General features: G+C 43.3%; 1 protein-coding gene across 9 annotated transcripts in view; it reads left to right on the top strand.

The window, feature by feature from the left end:
• The window catches only part of MAGI2 (membrane associated guanylate kinase, WW and PDZ domain containing 2), a 1,265,804-nt gene that overhangs the window by 1,198,496 nt on the left and 40,670 nt on the right, over positions 1–26,638 (top strand). For 8 of the 9 annotated variants that reach the window (XM_087861146.1, XM_087861140.1, XM_087861142.1 and 5 more), the window contains one exon: positions 9,010–9,148. In XM_087861146.1, coding sequence (XP_087717272.1) covers positions 9,010–9,148 — 139 coding nt within the window. Of the gene's footprint in view, positions 1–9,009; positions 9,149–18,637; positions 19,957–26,638 lie in introns of those variants that run through there. The other variant, XM_087861143.1, reaches the window with a different exon arrangement.

The following is a 26,638-nucleotide window of genomic DNA, read 5'->3' on the forward strand; positions in this document are numbered from 1 at the left end:
GTTTGGATTAGCTGTCCAGCATTCAATGAGATACTTTTTTCTAAGAACTATCTATCTAAAAATCCTAGAATAAAAATAGAAAAATAGCATCAACATCCTATAGGAATTCCAAAATGCAGAACTTACCAAACCAACAGATTTTTTTTTTTTTGGTTTTTCACTTCTCAATGATGTTTTAAGAAAAACATTCACCTCATTTCCCCCATTAAATATCCCCAGTAGCTCAGCTGCTTCTCTCCTAGTTTCCTTATAAAAAGCTTACCACAGTGTTTCATTTTTTCTCTCCTCTGCCATTGCAATGACAATGATAACTATGAGAATTAATAATACAGGATTGTATTTGTATAGTTTAGAGCTTACAAAGCACTTACATATACTTTATATTATTTGATCATGGTCCCACCTGGTTGACATAGATTATGAAACCAAATTTAAAATTTTTATAGGTCTTATCTGAGTTTGGTTTACACAATAAGGAGCAAAGAGTCAAAAAACAACTGAAATTTATTGTCTTTCAGGCACACATCCATCTATTGAACAGATATGTATGGGTATATCCCATGTGGCTAAGCTTCTGCCCTTAGAGTGTTTACAGCATAGTAAAGCTATGTTGTAAAAGCTCAACGCTTTTAAAGAAACACTGAGCAAAGGCACCCAACGCAGACTGGTGGGATCATGGAAGGCTTCCTGGATGTGGTGATACCTGAGGCGGGTCTGAAGAGATGAGTAGGATTCAGCTGTTTGCAGAGTGGAGGGCAGATTCTAGACAAAGGGCACAGAAAGAGAGCTATTTTAGACAGGTGGGAAGAGATCATCAAGGAGCACACATAGCTCAGGGGAGCAGAGGACTTGAAGAATGGCACGTCGGCACCCCTGAAAAGCCCTAGGAGAGTAAGGAAATTCAGAAAAAAGTAATCTAATAAAATTCTCTGTATGAGATTAGTATTGGTAATATTCGACAAGGAAAAAAAAAGGTTTGCTGGGAAAGATACCAAATTGTAATTTAGACTTGACCTCCACAAACTTGGCACTGCATCATCCTTAAATTTTACATATATTTCCATGTTTCAATTAGAGGATTTTAGAAGTAGGAATGAGAAATGGGGGCTTCCGAATGGAGAGCTTCTCTTGACTCTCCACCAAAGGCAGCCCCCTGATTTGAATGCCCAGCCAAGGCACCACCCCAGCCACCAGGCAGTATGTCCAAGTCAAAGACTGAACACTGAGCTGTGACTAAGTCTTTTCTAAAGAGGGAATATGAAATAGGGACATTACCCGCCTCAAGAGATAACCCCTCAGAATTCTGCAGCAGCCCCTACTTCCTTGTTCCCCACTTGTTCCCCTCCCCTTCATGGCCCTTCTCAGCAGGTGTGTGCTCAGGCATAACCTTGATGAAGGACCCTTCTGTAAATCTAGAAGGGCTATTTCACACTCGTGTTTAGATGAAGTCTCTTGAGAGAGGTTGGAATGTTTTCCTTTTAAGTGATTATTTTCTGGAGTGTAGTATAGAGTTTCAGACAGTTCTCCACGTATGTATTAATTGAGGCAAGTAAAAGTCGCCGAGTTTTGGTGCTCTCAAACACGTGCTTCCGTTTCCAACTGGGTTGCAAGCTTTGCCTCTGGAAAAACCCGCTGACGTGCTGGGGCCCTGTGCCTTGCTGAGGCAGTCGTGCACAATGGTTTATAACAAGAGCCAGGTCCTAAGGAGGTGCTCGGGTATCATCTGTTTCAGTCACAAGCCTCGTGGAAGAAGGGGAAGGTTAGTCAAAACACTCAATATAACCCCCTTAGAAAACATTTTTACTGTAATGGTTATTAAATAATATCTAACAAAAGTTAATTGTGAAAACAGCCATTACCTATCAAAGGTCACCATCAAGTTGAAAATCAGCCTGTCCCTTTGCTCCAGCAGGACCGTCAGGGCCCAGGGGCCCTGTTGTCAGAGCACCTGGTAATGGTGCCCGTGGCTGGCAGCGGCCAACAGCCTGAATCAGATTTTTTTTTTCCTGGCACTTTATGATTTCGTTCACACTCAGCCTCCATTCCGCTTTCTTTCAGTCCTTTAGCATTTGTTTCCCATTGCTTTACCTGTCTCCACCAATTTTTGTAGGTCACCATTACCGAAACTTCACTGGCCTCCTCTAAGTGCTATTGAAATTGCTATGGTGTAGCTGGAAGGGCTTAAGGCAGTCTTTTAAGAAAGCGTTAAGATTTGCGGAGATGCACGAAAGCTGAACTCACTGTGTCGTGAGAATACAGACGGCTGCCCTAACTGAAAAGCAAACCTAAGCCACGTACTCAGCCGTGATTAACCAAGGGCCTACTTGTCAGGAACTGTATAGATGACACAAGGACAGTAGGTACGTTCCCTGCTCACGAGGGGTCTGGAGCCGGCAGGAGAAGCCAGCCTTTTAAGTAAAAAATTTGATGGAGCTTCCCTGTGACCTCAGATCATTAGCCACAAAAATGGTCCACAGCTAATTCTTCCATGAAATGAGGAATAGAGATATCCATTGTTTGCTGGTATAAAATTTGAAGAGAGCTCAAATCCTCATACCTAATTATAACCTAGGATTTTAGTCATGTGTAATCATGCAAAATAGGTTCTTGTGGTGTGGTGGTAGGTGTGAGGGCAGGTAAAATTACAGCCCACTAGGCATGTTTGTGAGATGTCGGAGCAAGACCTGAGCGGGAAGGGCTGTGACTCAGGGCTGAAGGAAAGCCAGGATTAATCGAGTTCTTATAAAGATTTCATTGAGCCAAACCAAATACTTCCTCTACCACTTGGCTACAAAAATGCGCACAGTACAGGGTTTACATTTTTTTCCTACAGCTCGAACTATTAACCACTTAAGAAAGATTGAAACTTTTACCTTTCCCTGCCTTGGTTTTCCAATAAGAAGAGAAAAAGTTTTACCTGCAGAGCCCCTGGCAAGTTTAAGGATTTGGTAAGACCTTAAAGAAAAATCTGTCATGATGCATTGAGCGGAAATGTGGGAATAGAAATGCAAAACTTGCTGTGCCGAGAGAGAGAGAGAGAGAGAGAGAGAGAGAGAGAAGGCAGTCTTGTCTTTTTTCTTTCTTTCTTTTTTTTTTCTTTTTTTTCAATAGAAGTATAGTTGACATACAATATTACATTAGCTTCAGGTGTACAACATAGTGATTCCACACGTCTGCGCATTATGCTATGCTCACAAGTGTACCTGCCTTCTGTCACCATACACGCTATTACAATACCATAGACTCTCTTCCCTAAGCTGTACCTTTCATCCCTAGACTTCTTCATTCTATAATGGGAAGCCTATACCTCCCTCCCCTCTTCACCAATTTTGCCCATCACCCCACGGCCGTCCCCTCAACCAACCATCAGTTTGTGAGAGAGCAGTCCTAGCTCATTCCTGGTCCCTAAGACATTGCTGTAGGGCTGTTAGTTGCCCCAAGGGTCCATGGATATAAGTATTTCTTCCACAGGAAAAAAAAAAAAAAAAAAAAAAGAATGCCTTTGGTTAGTTACCTAAATTTGACATCTCCTTGACACACACAAATTAACACACACATGTTCATGAACTTTGGGTCTCCCTCTTTCCCCACCTCCCTCTTTCTTTCTCCCCTTACCTCTCCTCCTCCCGTCTCTCTCTCTCAAGTCTAACAAGAACTTGATATTTTAAAAATTCTCTAAGAACAGGTGGAACAGTTTTGGGTTTTTTTTTTTTTTCTTTAAATAGGCTTCACACCCCGCATGGAGCCCAAAGCAGGGCTTGAACTCACGACCCTGAGATTAAGACCTGAACTGATATCAAGAAATGGACACTTAACTGAGCCACCCAGGCACCCCCAATAAATGGAGGAGATTTCTGAAGTTCCATTTTAATAATGTAGCTTAGTTGAAGATAACTCTGTAACAGAAAGTATAGAAAGAGAAAACTGTATCAGAATCACAACTGGTCTTTTTTCTTCATCCCTGAAAGGACTGCAGATTTCCCAATGATTTTATCAAATTAATTCTCCCAGCTGATTCACATGTGAGGGAGGAAAGTGATGTTCTTCAGCTGGCCATGTCCTGACAACTGCAGTGAAGTCAGATGCGGTAAGAAGGTAACCAGGGACCCTCTTCTGCCGCTGACAGACTCGTCTCATTATACATCCACATACTAAGGGTGAAAGTGAAAGGAATCACACCCGATATTTATTTAGGTAGCCCCATTTAAGATGACTATGCATACTACTAACAGTGGGGTGAAAATAAAAATTAAACCTTTTGTACAATTTCCATCATTTCACAAAGAGGAACAGGGGTCTTGAGTCTGTGGGCCCCTCATCGAGTTTGTTACCAATGACACCAGGTCCAAATGCGTTGGCCCACTTTTATAATCTGCTCAGCACACTTTGTAAGATTCAGAGTCTGTGATAGGGACAGCATTTCCATCTTATTACCTGACCAGCATCCTCCCACACACACTAATTTTTTTTTTTCTGAATTTAGTAAGATCTTGGACTATTCCCAAACTTCCATTGCTTCCAATGAGGCAGGAAATCAGCAGACTACATCCTCCAATATCCTGTCATGGGGAGGGGGCTTGGGAGGGACTGGAAGTCTTAGATGAAGGCTAAGGATCCTCCCTCAGAGGTGAAGTGTTCTGTTCTCCTTCTGAGGAGACCCTGCATCAAAGGCCAAAAGTATGGAAATCTGCCATGCCAAGAGGTCAGGCCATGCTCCTGGGTTCTCAGTAAAAATCGTAGCCCCAACTCTTCCCAGAGCCCCGTCCCTGAAACTCCTGCGCAGGAAATGTCAGTGTGGCCCCTGTGTAGCCCTTGAACCCCTCTGCTTCTCAACCAGCCCTTCAGTCTTCCAACCCACCACCTCTCCCTCCCATGCTAATGTTTCTTCCTTCAGTTCTCATGAGTTAGTAGGGGAAAGGGAACATGAGAAATGCACAAGAGAATGAAAACATCAAATTTTCTAAGTCTTCCTATACTCAAGTATGTGACCAGAATGTAGATGACATGTGACCACTTCTGTGACACCACAAGATTCCTTTGCCCTCCACATGACTCTGTTTTAGAGTGAGTCTCAAGAAATAAGTGTCCTCAGGCAATGGTGGCTGTCAGGGGTTGATTTGGGGGTCAAGAGTACTTATAACCCCTTCTCCTCAAGATAATCCATGTATAAATGCTTCATTCATTCATAAATATGTACCAGGCATACCATACAAGATGCATCATTAAAAAGAACCCCTCAGTCCCATGGGCTACCTAGGTGGCTCAGTTGGTTGACTGACTCTTGGTTTCAGCTCAGGTCAGGATCTGAGGGTTGTGGATCAAGCCCCCTGTCGGGCTCTATGCCCTGCGGAGAGTCTGCTTAGGATTCTCTCTCTCCTTCTCCCTCTGCCCCTCCCTGCTCTCTCTCACTCTCTCAAGTAAGTAAGTACATAGATAGATAGATAGATAGATAGATAGATAGATAGATAGATAGATAGATAGACAGATGAATGAATGAAATTTAAAGGAACGTAGTCCCTGCCCTCATTTGCCCCACCATCTCCTTCCCCACAGCCTCCCAGTTTCTCACTTGGATAGACAACGTGGTAACCTCACAACTTCAGCTCCCTTCTTCAGTCTCCCACTTCCTTTCCAGTCCACTCTCCCTACTAATGCCTCAGGGAGATTTATAAACATCACTTTGCTTCCCTGGTCAGGTTACCAACTGAGTAAAATTTTCAGTGCCTTACTATTGCATTTTAGAATAAAGCCTGGGGGCACTGAGGTGGCTTATTCAGTTGAGTAGCCAACTCTTGGCTTCGGCTCAGGTCGTGATCTCAGAGTCATGAGATCAAGCCCCGTGTCAGGATCCACACTCAGCATGGAATCTGTCTGAGATTTTCTCCCTCTCCCTCTGCCCTTCTCCTGCCCCAAATAAATAAATAAATAAATATTTTAAAAAATAAAGCTTGAACTCCTGAGTAGCAGAATAAACTGACAGTTCCCCAAATATACCATGGTCTCAAGTCTCAGAGTCTTTGCATATGCTGCTCTCTCTACCTAGAATGTGAATTTTCTTCCTCCTTCACCCAGGGAATTCTTACTGATACTTTAAAACTCAGTTGAGATGTCACCACCTCCAGAAAGCTCTCCCTAACTACCAGCTTACCCATTCTGATTAAGATGACTCTCCTTTCTATTCCCTTAGCGCTTTGTTAATGTCTCAGTCATAGCAAAGATATATTGAATAATGATCTTATTTACCCACTTTATCTCCAGTTAGACTGAGAATTTGTTGTAGACAGAAACTATACTACTTATCTCTATCTTATCTCCCTGGTAGACTCTCCAGCACATGATAGGTGCTTAGAAATCATTTGATGAGTGAAGAAGCTCCAAGTCCAGGAGGAAAGACAGAGAAGTGTAACTGTAGCAAAGTGTGATAAATACCAGAGTGGGGTGCAATGACAAATGAATACAGAGATGGAAACATGTGCTTGAGAAGAAGACAGGGTGTAGGAAGGAATCCCAGAGAAGAAGGTGGTTGGGCTGGCCTTGAGGAAGATCAGGAGATCACCAGGCATATAGGGAGAAGAAGGCAAAGAGAACAGTAGGCATGAAGCATTTGTGGAGATGTCTCTTAGAAGAATGACTCTAGTGACAAAGAGAAGAAGATATTGACGGGAGGCTGACAGGAGAATATTGGAAAACCAGGTAAAGGCCTGAATTGCACTAGTTAGCAATGGGATACAAATGAAGCCAGAGACAGAGGTAGAGACATTCAGGAAATGACCCTCAACATGACCGTCAGGTTTCTGGCTTCAGTGAGTGGTGGTATCGTAAACCAGAGTTAGGCATTAAGAGGAAAAACGACTTTGGGAGAAGGATGGTAATTGCAGTTGGCTGCCGTTGAATTGGAGCTGTCCGGTGGACCTCCAGGTGCAGACGGGTAGTACTCAAGTGGATACGCGAGTATGAAGCTCAGAGGAGAGTCTAGCTAAAAATGAAGACTGTATTATAACTTCGTTGGAACTTTTGTTTTAGTTCTACGACTTAATACCGTGCCATGAGGTTTCAGTCATGGGTGGGAACTGCTGGGAAAACAGTAATTGGTCCCATCTCTGCCACTGGCTTGGATACAGTGGTCTCCAGTAAGCTGCTCGACTTCAGGCTGTGCCCATTGCCTTATGGGAAGGGAAACCATTGAGAGACCTGAAGAAAAATGTTGCAAACACTGCCTCTAAAACACACTAATTTGGTCCTGTCGTTCATGATTCTTCTGTGAAATGTGAAAGTCATACCAGTGAGGCAAACTTGTTCCACTGCCCAAAATCCATACTTTCAAAGACCACTGTAAACAAAGGGGAGAGGGAAGTCTTTGCCTTCACTACATTTGAAGTTCTTATCCTTATAGAATCCTCTTTAAATAAAGAGACAGGGGCATCTGGGTGGCTCGGTCGGTTGAGAGTCCAGCTCTGAGTTTCGACTCAGGTCGTGATCTCGTGGGTCGGGGATGGAGCCCTGGGTCAGGCTCCGCTCTCAGTGCAGAGTCGGCTTGGGATTCTCTCCCTTCTCTCCCTCTGCCACTCCCTTGCTCATTCTCTCTCTCTCAGATAAGTAAGTAAATCTTGTTAAAAAATAAGAACAAATAAAGATAGATAGATAGACAGACAGACAGACAGACAGACGGATATTGCTCCCCTGGCTACAACAAATCTGCTTGTTCTTTCCCCCATTTTGGGGTTGGGGAGTGGTCTTATTTTAGTGCCATCTCGCCATTGTGATGGCCACTTTTTGTTCCTGTTCTTTCCCCACACCCATCTTGATAATGCTCTGCGATAGAGAGTTTATTTGCAATTCTGTCTGTGTTACAGAGTTTAGGCTGCGGTCTGCTTGAAGGTACGCAACTAAAATAGCATTTTTGCAAAGCAACTCATTATGCTTTTCCTGGCTAATTTATCTTAAGTGACTTGCACCGAAATGAAACATATTTTAATTCAAAGGTTCCTGACAGTAATGGTACTGTGGGAGTTACATGATGTGTTCATGCTTGAACCTCTTTTATTCCAGATATCTATTCACAAAGGCTAAATGGGAATTGCTTATGGAGCCCAGGCATTTCTAACAATTCAAAAGGGATTGGTATTTAACCAAACAGTTCTGGCAATCAGGTGTGAGCACGGCAAAGATTTAGCTAGGGCATTAGTCATGTGTGGAGAATGGAGGATCTCATTTTTAATTCAAAGGACTGTGATAGAAAACTCATCATCAAACTTGAATATCAACCAGCCATATTTACAAAGAAGGCAATATCACAATAGCACCCAGGGAAATTTAAATGATGCATGATAAAAATTCTCAGAAAAGCCCAAAAAACAATCATCCCATCCAGCGTGCTGAATGAAATGCTGCACTAAGCCCAATGCTGGTACTGTGTTCAATGAAGAGGCCTTAAAATATTTACTTCTTGTTTCAAAGCAAAGGTACCAGGTTTATTTGGAATTGTGGCATCGAAAATATTCTCTAATTTTTCAAAAAATGCTATAAGTTTAACTAAAGCCTCTGCCACACCGACTAAAAATAAGTAACATATCACCGCCAACGTTCTGGTCCAATGTTTTAATTTCTGTTAAAGGTAAATCAAGTTTGGTGGTCAGATTCAGGATGCAGCTAGGAATTAGCCACTTCTAAGAAGCAGCAGACTGCAACCAAATTGTTCAGATGCTCTCTGGAAGGATGCTTTTCTAATCTATTAGAAATGCAGTGTGAGGGGCGCCTGGGTGGCACAGCGGTTAGGCGTCTGCCTTTGGCTCAGGGCGTGATTCCGGTGTTGTGGGATCGAGCCCCACATCAGGCTCTTCCGCTGTGAGTCTGCTTCTTCCTCTCCCACTCCCCCTGCTTATGTTCCCTCTCTCGCTGGCTGTCTCTATCTCTGTCAAATAAATAAATTAAATCTTAAAAAAAAAAAAAAAAGAAATGCAGTGTGAGTAGAACCATCTTTGACTGAGTTAACGTTTCCTTAATTAACAGGTAGGAGATCAAATCATCGAAATCAATGGGGAGAGCACAAGGGACATGACACACGCCAGAGCAATAGAACTCATCAAGTCAGGAGGAAGAAGGGTCCGTCTCCTACTGAAGCGTGGGACGGGGCAGGTCCCGGAGTATGGTACGTTTCACGTTTTGATTCACCTTTTTTTCTGTTTCTTCTGTGTGCTGTAAATGCCTCTGCTTATTTGTAAAACTATATCAGTCCTACAATTCTACCTAAATATATTTAGCTACCAATAGATATATATATATATATATATACGCATATGTACATTGAAGCACAAGATTTATATGTGTGTGAGCTCTTTCTTTTGCTCTCTTGGTTAAGTGATGTTTAAAATAGCAAATAGAGGACCTTTCAGGGCATCTCTGAGTGTGCAGGGAGATCCAGCCACCAGTTACACTTTAGAACTTTTGCAATTTGACTAGTAGTCCTCTGTTCATTTGAGTCCACAGTAATTTATCAATTATTTCCTAAAATCGCTCACATATCACATTGCCCTGTAGGGTGTGTGACTGGGGCCAGGGGACAAGCAAGAACAAATCTTCAGGTGGGAAGATTAGAAACTTCAGTTTACGCAGTGGTTGCATTTTCTTGGCACTTAGGGATTATCCAAAAATTCACTCTTATGCTGTGCATGTCTGCTTTTCAGGAAGGCAAGGAAGTGCATTAGCTCTGCCTTCAGAAGTCTTTAATGGTGTCATTTCTCAGTAGCCCATTGGAGGCACCACTGACAGCTTGACTAAGAAACTGCTGGGTGGTCATTACATGAGAAGCATCAGCCCCTGAGCTGGGTTGTAATTAATCTCAAGGAGTGTCAGAAAGACAGACAGACATCAGTGAAGAACAGTGCTGATAATACCTGTCCAGATTAGGGCAATGGGACCTAACTGAATAATAAGCTCAAATTGTTGGTCTAGACTCTCATTTTCATCTCTCCATCCCCTACCCCCCCCCACCGCCGCCACACACCACACAAACACACACGCTCTAAATAACACTGTTCCCTCTCCAGTTACGCTTACCTTAATTATGGGCGACTTTCCTAAACTACCTAATAATTGACTGAACACTTCCTTAGTTAGCAGGACAGGATAGTCCTGAGTTCAGTTGAAATACCTGAATTCAAATGCCCTCAAAAACTGTTTTCAGGATCTTGAAACCCCAAAAGGACTGGCAAGTACTCAACTAAGGAAAGCACTGAGAAGTTTCTGTAGGCTTGGCTCTATGCCCCAGGAAAGATTTCATCCCAGGTTCCCACCCTTAATGCCTGGATCTAATAAAATATGTTTAAATATTAATATTAGCAACAAGCACAGGCCTGATCCTATTAAATGGCACTGGCACTAATCCCTTTGTAAAGAATCTTACTCTTGGAATAGAGTAACTTTTTGCACCCCAGGGAAATAAGTGATCCAGTAAGATGAAACTGACCTGTGAGAGTTTGTCACTTCTAAAAAATAACTTATTTTAAAGATATGCTTCATTCCACAGCAAGACCTGTTGTCTGAGCCAAGGAACATCCATAGAGTTAAAATTATTCTTATGTCCTAAGAAGTTAATCTTTAAAAAGTTGATCTGAACCATGTGGCTGCCCAGGGCTGTCTTTTTTGTTATAGAATCACTGGTGCATATTTTCAGCAGCTTGTCTACAGTGAGCCGTTGAACATTACTATTCACCACCGGCAGCATCACAGTTTTTATCACTCAAACTATGATGCCTACATATGATGCTGCATCTTTAAGAAAAACTTTTTCTTAAAGCATCTTTAAAAAAATAAAAACATGTTTTTGAACAAGACCCAAATTCAAGATGATGTCAACATGATCCCTTTAATTCTTAACATCCCCCCAAAATACAAACGGAGAGTTTGTTAAATATCTGGACACAGTTTTGAGGGCCCAGTTGTCAATATGGTTAACTCAGCAGTATTGTAGAATTTCTTCTCAATCAGTTCTTCTAAAATGTAACATTAAATTGTACTCGCCAATGGTTAGAGTTTGTCAGCTACTGTTGATGTTAGATTGACATAGATTTTGACTGCAAATTAACTTTAGAGATTGTGTCACAAAATATCCAATGTAATAGAGCAGAGCAATCTCCTTTAGGGAAGTAGAAGAATAATCACAAACTAAGTAAACATTACTGTCTAAGTTGAAAGATGCCTGGTTTTGCATGAGCAACCAAGAAGCTTAGGGATCAGACCAGCATCTTTGAGGCTAACGCTATCAAGTGATATTTCTGGAATCTCATAGCAACTAATGGGGTCCCCAAGACCACCCCACATTCAGGGACCTGCTAGAAAGACTCCTGGGGCACAGAATATAGTTGTACTCACAGCTAAGATTTATTAAAGTGATGTAGTAAGGATACACAGTGCGATCATAAGGGGAAAAAACAGGCAAAGTCTAGAGGAATCCAGGTACGAGACTGCTTATTTTCTTTCTCTCCCTCTCTCTCTCTCTCTCTCTCTCATGAGGGGTCATCCAGAGAGCACTCTTCCCCAAAAACAAAAATGCAACAATAAATGTGTGATACTCTTGGCCAGGGAAGTTCATTAGAGCCTGGCACCCAGGGTTTATACTGTGCTACTCATCTAGGTATCCTTCATCTAGCACATACCAAAATTCTAGACTCCTAGAAGAAAAGCAGGTGGTCAGCATAAACCACGTTGTCTGCACAGTTGTACAGGAGACACCCTTATCCTTTAGAGAAGGGCTTATATGAATGTAGGAGATAATTTAGCTGTCACGGTCCCAGAGGCCTGCCAACAACCAACCTCGCAAGCAGGTCTTTCTAAGGATAGCCATCTCAAGGCCGCCATGCAAACTCTTTCCTGTCCCGGGAGCAAGCCAAAGATGCAGCCACAGTCATGGAGTTTACAAATGACCCCAGTGTAAAAGGAGTGCCCACAGCAAAGGAACATCATAATTCTTCCAGCAAGCCAGTTAAACAGACTGTATCATGAGGCAGAATCTTTTGTCCACAATAAAAGAGTGTATTTTAATGACACCGGCAAGGGGGCTTGGTAACAAAACCAAATAACAGAAGCAAGAACAGTGAAAGAAAATGCTCGAGATAACCAGTAGATATAACCAAGAATATAATCCACTTTGTCCAAATGTACCCTCATCACAGGAACACTGAATTTTCCGTCAACTATGAGTTTAATCCTGTGTTTGTTTCCTTTATTTGCCTTTTAATATCCAACATGTAGCAAAAATCCATCCTTAAAAGATGATTAAAGGGGGTTATCAGAATCTATAGGAGACAGAACCTGCTAGGGAGCCATGAAGACTTAACCCAGCCTGGGAGAGTGAACTTTGAAGAGTAGGAGATCGACAACAAACAGCCTGTGGCAGGGTTTTAAATGATATGCACCAGCCCTCCCTCCGCTACCTGCAGAATTCAGAATTCACAACAGCTCTGAAGCAAGACCCTTATCTGGACATTTGGACACGTCTCGAAGAAAAGCAGATCTCAGTCAAGAGAAATATAAAACTCTTGCTCTGAGTTCCTAAGGTGATCTGTGACAGAGAGATAAGCCCAGGTACAATTGAAAGAAAAAAAAATACCAAGGGTAATCTGTCAGATTGTTGACTAAACAAAATCAGTGTGAATCCAAGTGAGCTGAGGAAAGGAATAAATATGCTGCAAATATGCCATCCATAATTACCTCAAGACTAATCGTCAGACGACAGCCCAGCCAAGTCAGAGGCATAAATCAGCAAATGTAGCCACGTAAGTAGGGGCTGCACACAGGCTGTCGAGCAGCTGCAGGGGGAGTCGGCAAGTGATAAGGGCTTTGAAGAAGTTGCTTTTATAGCTAAGTCCTTGAAGGAGATGGATACTTCAACTCTACTCTAGTCCTCAGGATAAGAATTTGTTGATTATAAACTCCACGGGAAGCGTGAGCTCCCCCTCCCATGACACGCATCTCAACAACCGGCAGGAATAAGGAAATTTCACTCCACCATACTGAGAAACGAATGCAAAGATGATGCATCAAAAGTAGCGCCCTCCTTAACACTGGTTGTTGCTGTTTGAATTAAATCTAAAAAGGTTAAGAAAGAAGGAAGCATGCATCATGGTTCTAATGCTGCACAGGAATAAATTACACAAATTAGCTCCCTGCCTTGAAATACAGGTGTCCTTCATTAGCATTCAAGGAATCATCGAGAGCACTCACTTGATTTAGACACTGAGCCACAGAGCCAGGGCCAGGGCAAGCAGAGGTGCCGTGGGATGAAATCAAAATCAACCAGTTCAGACCAACTCGGGCCTTTCCCCTGGTAATATTTGCTGTTCAAATCTGATCAAGATAAAGTGAAACCGAAATATGGTTTCTAGTCTTAGTGGTCTAGTTTGTTTATTCCTTAAAAGGCAACAGAACGGTCTTTATGATTACAATGGTGAAGGGAGTCCACTAGCAAATGGAGACTCAGTGGTCTTAGGAGGCCACGCAGGGTTACAAGGATGAAGCAGAATTTTCTTAGGATAGGTGGCCCGGCGACAACGAACACCAAATGCCCACACAAAGGGAAAGAAAGAGCCAATCCGTGAATTTGACTTCTGCCTAACCTTCCATTTTCAAAGTTAATTGTGTTTTTAATGGGTTTTGATTTGGTCACAGGTCTTTGGTAATGGAATTGTTTTCATTTTAGAAGGGTAATAAAACTGCATTAAGTACACAGGGAAAAGATGAGTCAGGAACTATAGCTAAAGAAATGAATGGGCCAAATCGTTGTTTAGTTAAAGACTGCCTTCAAACAGGAATACACATGACTTAACAAGAATCATATCAGAGCACCAGATTAAGCAGTACTGGTCTCTATTTATATGGCAATAGGCTATGTTTCTTTTTTATTCTTTAAGAATATGCATTGATCATTTGCAACGACATGGATGGAGCTAGAGTGTATTATGCTAAGTGAAATAGGGCAGTCAGAGAAAGACAGATACCATATGATTTCACTCATAAGTGGAACTTAAGACACAAACAAGCAAAGGAAAAAGAGAGAGACAAACCAAGAAACAGACTCTTAACTGTACAGAACAAAGTGATGGTCACCAGAGGGGAGGTGGGGGGGGGAAGAGGTGATAAGGATGAAGGAGTGCACTTGTCGCGATGAGCACCGGGGGATTAAAATAAAAACTTTAAAATAAAAAAGCACAGTGACAAGTAAACATTCCAAGCATACTCTCATCATCTTGCTTATAGCTATTAGTTCAGCAAGGGCTTTCTTCCCTCAGATCATACAAGGATAAACTGCAGACAGTATACCCCTCCTAACCATCCCACGTGAGACAAATCTTGTAATTGATATCATTAATTCATGTCATCACTAGTCCCTTAACTCACTGAGGATTTTCTGGGCACCTACGATGTGCAAGGCTCTCCGCAGGCACTGACCACAAGCTATAGTCCCGGCCCGGAGTGAGCTGAAATCTCAGGAGACAGGTGCAACCGCTGAGTCCAACAGACTGGTGACTCATGAAAAGGTCTTCTAGGATCGGCTCTAGTGAAAACCTTTAAGTGGGTTTTAGTAATTATTTGTGGAATTTAATAAGTGCTTCTGCGTATTAAGGATCCTTGACAAGCACTTGGCTTCTTCAGGTTGTTAACCATTTCCTTTGTAATATTTATACCCACGCCTTGGACATTTTCTGAAGAAAGGACTCAGTGTAGATGAATTTCTGCTTAGACCTTGTCTGAATTATTCTAAATTATAAGTCAGCAAACCCAAACTTCATCTGGCAAGTTTGCTAACCATCCCTGCCCCCCTCCTGTGGCTGTCGGCCCCAGGGAGCCTGGAGGAGTCACCTCACCTCCTGAGGCTTTCATGGGGGTGCTGCTGTGCCCCCACAAGAAAAAATAAGGGGGAGTCCCCATTGCCTTTGTTTCTTCCTCAGAGACTATGTTTATGGGAGCTTTAAGTGGTTCCATAGCCTTTTGCACTAATTCTCCTGTGTTTTTAATAGGGCAAAAGGCAGCTTACTTCAATAATAAATTCTGAAATTTAATTTCAGCTTGTGACATTCATGGTTGAGTGTATCTTCCTTTTCCATGAGAGGCTGCACAAATCACTCCTGCACACCTCTACTGAGTCAGACCCAAGGAAGAGGACAGGCTGTCAGGCAGAACTCCCGGCGGCATCGAACAGAGGACAGGGTTCTTCCTACCTAAAAAGGCTCAAGATTGCTCTCTGCAGCATGTAGGTGAGCCCAGGAAATGCTCTGTGAAGCTCCTAATAAGTTCCCATTTCACGGAGTCAGAGGCAGAAGCTTCCTTAAAGAATGCACAACTCTGATGTTCCTTTCTCCACTATCCAGCCAAAACCTCATTTATTATTTTGAGAGTTTTTAGGATAAGAATGAAATCTCATTTCTCCACAATGTTTTATTGGGAACCATGGATCATAACAAATATGTTTTCTTTTCGGATACCCTTACATGATGTGCAACATGCAATTTTCTCTTAAAGGATATATCAGATGACCCCCTTCCCCAAGTCCTCCCTTGTTAGGCATTTAAGCCTCTGAGAAAATATATTAGAACACACAGTGACCAAGAAATCTACCAAGAAGAACCAATTTCACCTTTGAGGTCCAACCTCCTTCGATTCCCAAATACTGAAGTTGTTGACCACGTGCATCTCAGAAAATCTAAATACCCCAGGGCCTCCAGGAACCCATCCTCCAGGAACCCACAGTTTAGGCTCTGATAGAACATTCCCTTCCTTCCCCCAGTGTGAAGCTGGGCTCTCCCATGGACGGCTGCTTCCACAAAAGTCCAGGGAGAAGGCAGCTTTCTTAGAGGAAACACTGCTAAACAGTGTAAGAACATTGGACTGGACGGCAAGGAGGTCACAATTTCAAGAGAATGCTTTTTACAAGGGGCGGAGGGGAAGGGGGAGATCAAGGATCACAGACAGCAAAGCAGGCAGCATGGTTTTAAAGTTGGATGTGTGGGCACGCATGCACGCACACAGGACTGTGTGGATTTGGCTCAGGACTCTTCAGTTTTAAAGCACCGTCTCAGGGAATGCAGTGCCCCTGGATTGCAGGGTGTACCTCCTCCAGCTCTGCCCTAAAGGCTGGCGCACGGGAGGTTTTGCTTCTTGTTGCCCCCCACTGACAGCTGTGCCTCACGCCCTGCACCGGCTCCTTTCTGCCCATCCAGTCTGAATCGCTTTCCATTCAGAGACTCCCGAGCATTACAACTTAAAGAAAACAGACTCGTTCTTCCTCCTATTGTCCTCCCGTTTTCCACCTCTGACTTTTTTTTGACCATCTGAGCTCAGCGCCCATCCTCCTCACTGAGGGCAGTCTGACCCTGTTGATTTAAGATAAGCTTCAAACCCATCAGCTGTGCCCTGTTGTGAAGTGGGTGCTAAATGCCAAAATGATTTTACCCCTGGTGTCTGATTTTCTCTTGTCTCAAAGTAGAGTTGATACAGAAAAGGTTTTGATCCCTGTAAAGGAGTTTGCCAACAAAACCCTGCTCTCCAGGTACTCAAAGTGGTATCCAGAACCTTAAGACAAATTCTTGGGTAGGTCCAGCCAGCTGCCATAACCAGCAACCATAGAGTCTCCAAGGAAATTTCAAGCTTTCTTTTTTAAAAAGATCTTTTCACGGAAGATTCTAGTGGAAGAAATAGTGAGTCCATGAAGCCAGATTTTTGTTATTAGAGAAATCTGCCTACAGCCTTGCTCAAAGATAGGACTCCTGCCATGTCCTGTTCTGATAAAGGCCTCCAGATGTTTCCTTTTAACTGAAATCCCTCAGTCAGGACCAAAGATGAAATTATATAATGCCTTACTCCACACTTAAATGATGTGCTCTGATTATAGCAAAATCTCAAAACTTTGAGAATCACACACATTTTTCAGTGTGCTCTTTGGGTTCAGTTTTGTTTGTTTTTGTTTCTGTTTTTGTTTTTTAAAGAATGAGAAATGCACACTTAGTCCTGACTAAAGAGCTGGTAACTGTCATGTGGCTCAGACATTTGCTCACAGAATGACTTGCTTTCACCCTTGTGTACAAAGGTATGCGCTGTCTCGCACGTAGTGACTCTGGCCTCAGCAGGCTCCTGGGCGTTAAGGCTGGACATGTACACGCGTCCACACGTCAGGGCACTGAGTAGGCCAGCGTGTAACTCTCCAGTTTTCCTGTTTCATGGCACTTTCTACCCCGGCCTCACAGCAATTTATTCCCACCACGTTCCGGGTTCTTTTCTTTGAACGTCTGTCCATGAGGTTTCCTAGTCCATGTATCTTTCAAGCCCAGTAAAGGTCACATTTAAAACCAGATGAGCTCCTTCTCGTTGTGACACTAAACCAGCTTGATTCATTTCGCACAAAATCACTTGCATCTTGGCAGGGCTAAATGGTAAACTCAGTGAATAAGTCCTGAAATGTAATTTCCATTGCTCCCCTCCGTAGTTAGGCTTCAGCTATCTTACCACAGAGAGCGTCTGCTTTCCATTTAACCTCAAGGTGTTTGTGCTCACCCTTCATCTCCCTTCCCTGAGACACATGCCATGCTGCGAAACACACTCCCAGGGGCAGAGTTGGAAATCTCTGTGGAGTGTTCCGTTCTGCGTCCGGGAGCCGAGCACGCGCAGCACGCGTGTGGGGCAGGTTAGGCGTTCAGACGGGGAGTTTCATCAGTATGTGCCGGCCAGGAGTGCATCAGGCTCCAGAATGTCTGAGCTGCGTGCATTAAGTTGTTCTGATCACATTAACCTCCCGTTCGCCCGCCCATCCCTCATGCTGTGCGGAGCTGAGAGAAACAGCAGCGGGCGAGGAGGGGGGTCATTGCTGCATCTCCTGGGGCCTGTCTCTTGGAGATTATTGATTTGGGCACTCCGGACTTTCTAGTACCCATCCACGTGTAGATAAAGAACTGTAGCCCAAGAGCTGAGAGAGACACAAAGGGAGACAGCCGCTGAGAGGCTGCTTTCCGAGCACGGCCCTCGGCCCTCGGACAGGTGAGTATGCTGGAGAGCCCCACAGGCAAGGCATCGCCACCCTTCTTCCTGCTTTATTTTTTTCCCAGAAAACAATTACACTCAGCAAGTCAACTGTGAACTTTGACTCTAAATAAGCAAATTGTCAGAGGTGAGGGGAACTAGAAGAACATACGAGATTATTAGCAAAACAGAGGCATAAACCTGGGCATGCTATGTCTTCTTGTAATGTTTCAAAATGTGGAAATGATTACTGTGACTGATTCTCAAATGACAATCCATATCACAAAAACATCCCATCGTTATGGGAAAATTCTACAAAAACTCTGATATGACCATTTCAAATTTTTTTAACACCTGTGCCTCCCTAAAAGCGCCTCAGGATGCCCTCAATATTTTGAGAAAAATCTATTTTTGGAATGCACATGTAGCTCAGTCTTTCACTAATTTCACTTGCTGCATGCTCGACAGGGGTAGCTCTACATAAAGTCTTTATTCTTACTGCCTAGATAATTTGTATTCAGCTGCTCTAAACATACTAAGCAATCTTGACTCTAACCGTAATAATATATCTTTGTCACTGGTTCTGTTAATTCTAATGATTGGTCCTAGGCTGTTCCTCCCCTTCCTTTAGGAATGGTACCTTCCAGTCTCTCCATGTGCATGAAAAGTGACAAGCATGGGTCCCCATATTTCTACTTATTGGGCCACCCTAAAGACACGGTTTGTAAAATCTGCATGAATATTATCTTTCTCTAATGAGCTTTGGTTTTGCATTGTTTGTAACTGATGTATAATGCTTTTTCTTTCATAGTAGCTTGTCTAATTTCTGCTAGAGCTCTGGAAAATATCTGGCTGAGACCTCACAAATGATAAGGATAGGATCTGTGGGTTCATGAAACTTGGGACGCACCAAATTCCGGGGGTCCAGGCCAGAATGGCTCCAGCAGGAAGGAGAGATAGGGAGGGTCCAGCAGAGGCAGCTCCAGCCAAGTTCTACTCCACACACTTCCAGAAATACTCCCGAGGCTTCGGTACAAGTAGTTACGTTGATTTCCTCTCAGCCCGAGTTCAGACAGCTCCAACCCAGGGCACCCCTTTGGCACCTGACAGAAAGAGAGCCACAGTCGCCAAACATTCAAGCCCTGGGATCTGTGCACTCCTCCTGGCATCATGGTATTGCCCTCGGCTGCCCTCTGGCAGCTCTCCACCCACTATCCGCTCAGGACTGGAGCTGCTCACTTTCCTCTCTCCGTGCTCAGTGACGCGCCAAATTTAAGGAGGGAAAAAAACCAGTTGTGACTTTTTTTAAAAATAGGCATAACTTTGTATCTGAACAATATTTACCACTATTTCAAAATGAATACTCTCCAGTTGGCTGTATTTTAGCCTAACATTTGGAAAAAGTCTTATGGAAAAAAAAATATCCTATATAGGGTAAAGCAGAATATAGATGATAGCCTTGCAAATATGGTTCAAGCAACTTTTCACCCCTCAAACACATCCCTAGAGTGGCCCATGTTACCACTGTCAGATCATGCAGTGTGCAGGTGGCTAGGGCCACAATTTCATAGGGTGGAACTGGGATTTTAAAATGTCAGTTTGACTTTTCAGCAGAAACTGCTACCCATGCTCAGTCCCCATGGTTAGGCATGGAAGCACGAGTCAGACTGACACGGTTCTCAGGTCGGGTTTGATGTGACCCCATTCATGCTGTCACAGCCATGGCTAAGCATCTCTCCACCAAAGTCTTTTAAGCTGGCTCTCTGAATTTTTCCTGAAACATATTTTCCAACTGTTACAATCCTGCTGATTGCCATCAGGATTGGTTTAAATTTAACATGAAAGATAATATTGTTCACTAAGTGAATTATTTGGTTGGCCTACTGCTAAACAACTCCTTACCAAATACTTTTATACTGATATAAGCATTACACACACACACACACACACACACACACACACACACACACTATTGCAATCATCCCTTGAGGATATCTAAAAAAAAAAAAAAAAGTTTTAAATGTATCATTTCTCTAAAGTGTCTTTCTCTCAAGGATGTTATTGATCAGAGGAGGCCTGAATCAGAGCAAAAAGGAGAAAGCTCCAATTTACTGGAAAAGTCATAATGCTACAGAATAATTATTAGGGAAATCCAGTCCACTGACCGTGGTTTAAAGAGATATAGATGTGTGCATCTGCCAAAAGAAGGGTATATACTTGCCATTTAGTTTACTTCAACTAGTCTAGAGTCCATGGAGGTGAGGGGACCAGAATCAATCAATTCACCAGTCACCAGCCAAAAACAAAAACACAAGAGGGCTCTTGGTGGTTTCTGTCCAGTCCAACCAACATCTGTCAGGCACCTTACTCAATGCTGGGGTATAAAGATTAGTAAGCAAGTCTCTGCCTATGTGCGTTCATAAGCAAGTAGGAGTGACAGGGAGAAAACCAGGCAATGGGGCAAATATGAATAGTATCAGCAAAGGAGTGATAAGAACCCAAAGGAGACAGTACCCTAAATCTGCTTAGCAGAGTTGTAGAAGATTCTACTCTACCCAAGAGGTGACATTATAGCTGGGCGTTGAGCAACAAGTATGACTTCGCCAGTGTGGGCAAGAGGTAAGGCCATTCTGGGCAGAGGGAACAGTTCGACCAAAGCCAGCAAGTATGTTCAGAACAGCCAACACTTAGGCTAACTGAGAGAGGGGAGGCACTAAATAAAAAGAACACGGAGGTAGGCTCCAGGAGAAAGGGCCTCATATGCCAAGCAAAGGAATTCAGGTTTTATATAATCCGATGTCACTAAAAAATCATTTGAGTGGAATGGTGAAAATATCATATTGGGAAATAGTCTCCGATACTGTTTATGTGGTTTTTATAAGAAACTGGAGGCAATTAAAATGTTATTGTAAAGGTTGAGGCAAATGATGAGAGGACCAGACTTGGGGGAGTGAGGGTGGAAATAGCACATTGGAAATAGATTCTGGAGATAGTCCAAATATTCCATTGATGGCAGCAACAAAAAGTGGTGGCTCTGCCCCAAAATGGTCTGGGGGCATGTTAGGAAAGGAGTGGGAAGAAGGACGGTCAGGGACTAGAACGCACTTTGCTGCCTGGTTTAGCCCAATGCCGGGTGCATAACATTCAATAAATGGTAGCTGTCATGAGGGTTGTGGACAGGAGATGGCCTTCATGCACCACTCTCCATGGACCTCACCGCAGGACTCCCCACATGGTTTATATCCTCCTGTCCCCTCTTACTCTCTGTTTTACAACAGAGTTATCAATATCCACATCCTTATGGAATTCAAAGACCGGTTATCACCCTGGGTTATTAATACAATGCTTTACAGAGTGAACAAATAAGTGAATGAATGACTAAAAGTCTTGTAGTGTCACGAAGTTATTATTCTGACAGCAAATTTCAATGTAGGCTTTTGTAGATAGTTGCAGAGGGCATCGGATGATGTCCCAAATTTCCACTGATTGTCTCAACCTAAACCGGAAGTAGGGTTTGGGTTGTGGTGGTGGTGGTTGTGGTTTTCATAAATTCCTGCCTGTCTGCTTGTTTTCTTAGACTGTATCTCTTTCTGTTAAGAGCAGAGTGGAGGAAAACTGGCTAATTGAATGTTCCAGGCAATTGTTTCTGGTTAACCTAAGTTTTATTGTTTCTATAAGGTGTTTTCTCTCAAACTGTAGTTCTGACCTATGTTGCCATTACAAATTGTACTTTAACACGCTAGAGTTGCTTCTTTGCTATGGAAGTGCCATGTATAATAGTCTCCTAGAGACTTAAGGGGACTGTGAAACAGAAGCTAATGTTAGGTCTATCTGTGTGGGATTATGTGCCTACCTTCCTGCTGTGATAAAGGGGCCACTCGGAAAAACTCTCTAAGCTCTTAGTCTAGCCTCCTGGGTCTGTATCAAGTTCAACCAAATGGACCTATTTTATGATATGTGTCAGACATTGTTCAATGCAGTGGGGGCTACAGGAAAAAAAATGTGGCATTGTCTCTCCCTCCCCTCCAGGAGCTCTCCATCTCATTAAAGAGCTACAGATACTCATTTGGAACAAATACAGGACAGTACAAACCTAAATGATAAGGGAGTTTGAGACAAGAGTGGGAAATAATGAACAGAATAGTCAGACAGGGCTCCTTGAAGGAAACCAGTCCTGAGATAACCCTTGAGGAACCAGAGGGTTTGGGAGGGGCAGGGGCAAAGGGCGCTACAATCTAAAATAGAAATAGACTATAGGAGATGGTTTGGTGCTAAGAAGCAAATGACTAGAGTACAGGCAGGATCCCTTCTGAAAAGTAGAGGGAGTAGAAGTACAGGAATTTTGAATGCGTGGAAGAGGCCGTTATCTAAAAACCGGTGGCGGTGGGGAGGCACAGAAGATCCTTGAGCAGCACACTGATGTGGCCAAAGAAGTATTTTAGGGATGGTGAGAACATTTTTGGAAAGAGTTTGTTTTGTTTTGTTTTGTTTTGTTTTGTTTTGTTTTGTTTTGTTTTGTTTTCAAAGAGTTTTCCATCTTGGCTACCCATTAGAAATACCTGGGAAACTTACATGTAAAAATTACCCATAGAGCCTTCTCCCCAAAACAATTCAGCCTTTGGGGGGAAGGGAGGAAGTGGTTGCCATGGGCGGGAGTGCAGGCTCAGGTATGCTGTAATGTTTTTTTTTTTTTTTTTAAATGTGCTCCAAGTCAATGCAATGAGTAGCCAGAGTTGTGAATCACTCGTGGATCAGATAAGGAGGTAGATCAGATAAAGAGGCTATCCCAGGAACCTAGAAGTGCAGGATGGGTTAATGAGGTGCTGGAACAATTGAAATGAAATACGGGAGAGTTGACAATATCAAGAATCTTGAAAGAAGAATCATTAAGACTTGGTAACTGATAGTGTAAAGGGAATAAAAATTAGGGAAGACTCAAAAATCATCCTAAGGTAAGATCCTAAGTATTGGGGAAGATGGCAGAGTCGCTGTCAGGAAAAAGAAATAGGAAGATTAAGAAATGATGCCATTAACAAGACAGGTGACCTCTCAAGAATCACTTCTCAGGGCCTCAGTTTTCTTTCCTGTACAAGGATAGGGTTCGGGTACATTATGCCTGAAAATACTAGCATTGAAAGTAATGTGAGTGAACGAATCTGGGGGGGGGGGCATGTGGGATTTGAAGAGATTCAGAGAGTGATTCATAACGTGCAGAGTCGTGCGTCTCCAGCAGGTCAAACCCATAGGGCAGTTGGGGTCCCCAGGAAAGAGCACAGAAAATTGGGGGTGAGAGGAAGGCCAGGAAAGGAGAATAAGAATACAGAATTTCCCTCATTGCCTGCTCCAGGCACTGTGTCACCTCTCTGCTACCCTGTGACAGGTGAGCAGTGACACAGTGGCCACTGTCCCTCATAACCCCAACTTTAATGTATGGACACAGTCGTCTCTTATATGACTACTTGGAGTTGCTTTCATACACTGGGTTTTTCCGGAGAAAGATTGTCTCTTGTTAACATAGTGCCTTCAAAAAATGAATTGGGTCATTTTGTCATTCATTATGAAAATTCACTAACACAGAGAAAGCAAGTAGCAGGAGTTCTTCACATCTCTTTCTATATTCAGGATATCTCTCTTGTTTCATATAAAATGCCAGAAGGGAGAAAAATCATCTTTTCCAAGTGAAATACATCTGTTCAGTTGGCCTTTGCCATTATTTCCATCAAGAGCTTATTATCCCTGGGCATACAGCAATCAATACAGTAGCTTGTTTTCAAAGTGAAATATGAGGCGATGCCCACACACAAAAAATCTCACTGCTTACCCAGCTTGTAAGGTTGCCTCTCGGTTGTCAAATACAGCAAAACTGAGTCCCAGTCTTTTTACACCCAAAGCTGTAGGGCACCTACGAGCTCCAGCTAGAAAGCCCTGGGTGCTACAGTTAGGCCACAAAGGTGTACAAATGGCCCCCAAGCATGTGATAAGATGCTCAACATCACTCATCCTCAGGGAAACGCGAATCAAAACCACAATGAGCTACCACCTCACACCTGTCTGATGGCCACGATAAAAAAGAAAAGAAAGGAAAAAAACAAGTGTTGACAAGGAGGTAGAAAAATGAGGATCCTAGTTCTGTTGGTGGTACAGCTACTATGGAAAATGCTAGGGAGATTCCTCGACAAAATTAAAAAGAAAGCTACCATACAATCCAGCAGCCTCACTTCTTGGTGTATATCCAAAAGAATCGAAAATGGGACTTCAAAGAGGTATTTGCACATCTTTGTTCTTTGCAGCGCTCTTCACCATAGCCAAGAGGCGGAAGCAACCCAAGTGTCCATCAGGCAATGGGTAAAGAAGAGGCAGCATAGACGCACAATGGAATATTATGCAATCTTTAAAAAGAAAGACCTTATGTGACGTGCTACAACACGAATTAACCTTCAGGACATTCTGCTAAGTGCAATAAGCCAGGCACAAGAAGACAAATACCTGATAATCCCACTTCTGGGAGGTATCTAAGTAGTCAAGTCTTAGAAACAGAAAATAGAATGGTTGTTTCTAGGATTTGGGAGCAAGGGGGAAAAGGAGTTTGTTCAACGGTTAGAGGGTTTCGGTTTTGCAATATGAGAAATTTGTTGAGATCTGTTGCACAACAGCGTGCATGTCGTTAACACTACTGTACTGTACACTTCAAGTGGTTAAGATAGTAAACTGTATGTTTTTTACCCTCCCCCCCAAAAAAAGAAGATGCCACATGGAGCTTTTAGGAGAACCTGCAGTGCTAAAGCTTTGGAGTTACAGAGGACTTCCTACCTTCGGAGCTTTCTTTTGTCATTTGCACTGATGTTGGGCAGCCCTCAGGGCAACTAGATGAGAGCTGACGAGCTTCTCACTGAGCAGTAGGAGAGAGGCTCTCATTACCACAAGCTTGGATTAGCATCCTTCTCTCCCACCAGGTTTGTTTGCTTGTCTAAAGCTGCTGCTGAGGTTCTTGCCTTTGTTTGCTTGATTTTGGAACGAGGGCTTGGCTTTGGAGTCCCACGGGAGAGTGCGGAAGTAGGACTGCATGTGTAGAAAAGGAAGTTCCTGAGTCTGGTGTTGTTTCATGGTTTATTTATTTAGATTCCTTGGTATCCCACCTCTTATCACAAAGGCTTCTTTGAGACGGTAGGTCAGGGTCAGTGGGGAGAGGAAGATCAATTGTCCTGCCGGCTGAGCTAAGTAGGAGCTTGCAACACAGACGAAGCCTAGTAGAACACAATCCTGCTTCCCCCACCCAGACGTTCACTGAGAAAAGTCTTCACCTTCCCCTTTGTCTTCCCTGGGAGCCTCAGGTGGCGGGAGGTGGTGCTCACCACAGTGACGGGTGATGTCCGTGGAGACGCATTGCCGGGGTATTTAGTATTGCAAAATGTGACGTGAAGATCATAATACTCTGTGCCTTCCTGGGATCTTGTGTTTTATGAAAAAATTTGCTGGATTTATCTGTCTTACCTCCTAGTTCTTTAGCTAGTGGATCACTTCTCAAGCCCAGAGCCCCATACTAGCCCCCCGAGAGAACTGTCTGCTGAGGACAGAAGCCATGTCTACTAGCTCAGGCGTCCATGCTTGGTACCCGATGGTGCTGTGCGCTGCACTGTGTGAGTGAATGAATGAATGAATGGAAAGGAAATAGCAGAGTCAGGACCTGCCCTCCAAAAGGCTACGGTTATTAGGATAAAGAGAAAAAGAAAACAAGCGGTCCTGTGACTGAAGGAACTTAAAAATAATCACGGCACATAAAATACCATAGATACACTCCGATGAGAGGAGCACAGGCAGAGTAAGCTGAGGTGTGGGGGGCGCTGGGGGGAAATCTTTAAGAAAGAATTCCTATCCTTCCAGGCTTCAGCATTCCAGGATGAAAATTAAGTTCTTTTTAACTAACCACAATATCTTTTGCCTAGATTTATACTAAACCTCTCCATTTAAATATGTATATTTACCATATAAAGGGACTGCATTCTGAGAATGAACCACCGTATTCACCCAGTAGACCTAGTTTCCTTCATTTAAGAGAAGGTGCAACACGAATTCAGTTCATAAAAGAAAGTCGTACTGGGTCCAGCCGATTCTGAGGTAGATCTCATGGGAGTAGGAGCGTGCTTGAAAATCACAAAGCTAGAACTAAGCCCTTAATACCTCACAGCAAGCTCAACGTTCAGTTTGGACTACTGAACAGAAGGCAGCAATATCCGGTCAATTATTTCCACCTCTATTTCCTAGCAAGGAGTAAACAGTTTTCAGCCGAAATTTTTTTTCTGACTTAGCCTTTTCATCATTCTTCTCCTCCATCTGATCTTTCCACAATCCACCCACTGCAGAAAATGAATGCCTCCACTTTGAAACAAGGAAAGGACACACGGTGTGGGGAGGGAGCCCCTCAGAGTGAGGGAGAACAGCCTCAGACGTTAGCTCCCGCCACAGACCCGAGAAGAGAAAATACAGGAAGGGTTGGTTCTGTTTTCCCGAATTCCTGGTTAGCAGATTCCTCCTGAGAGAAAGCATTTAGGGCTCTTAGCCTCTCACTCTTGGGTCTGCAAATAGACACATATTCCCCTGGCAGGTTCTTGGCCTGTCAGTCCTCATGGGTCCC

This window comes from Ursus americanus, chromosome 3 (assembly GCF_024610735.1).
Source record: "Ursus americanus isolate L20-20 chromosome 3, mUrsAme1.1.p, whole genome shotgun sequence".
NCBI lineage: Eukaryota > Metazoa > Chordata > Mammalia > Carnivora > Ursidae > Ursus > Ursus americanus.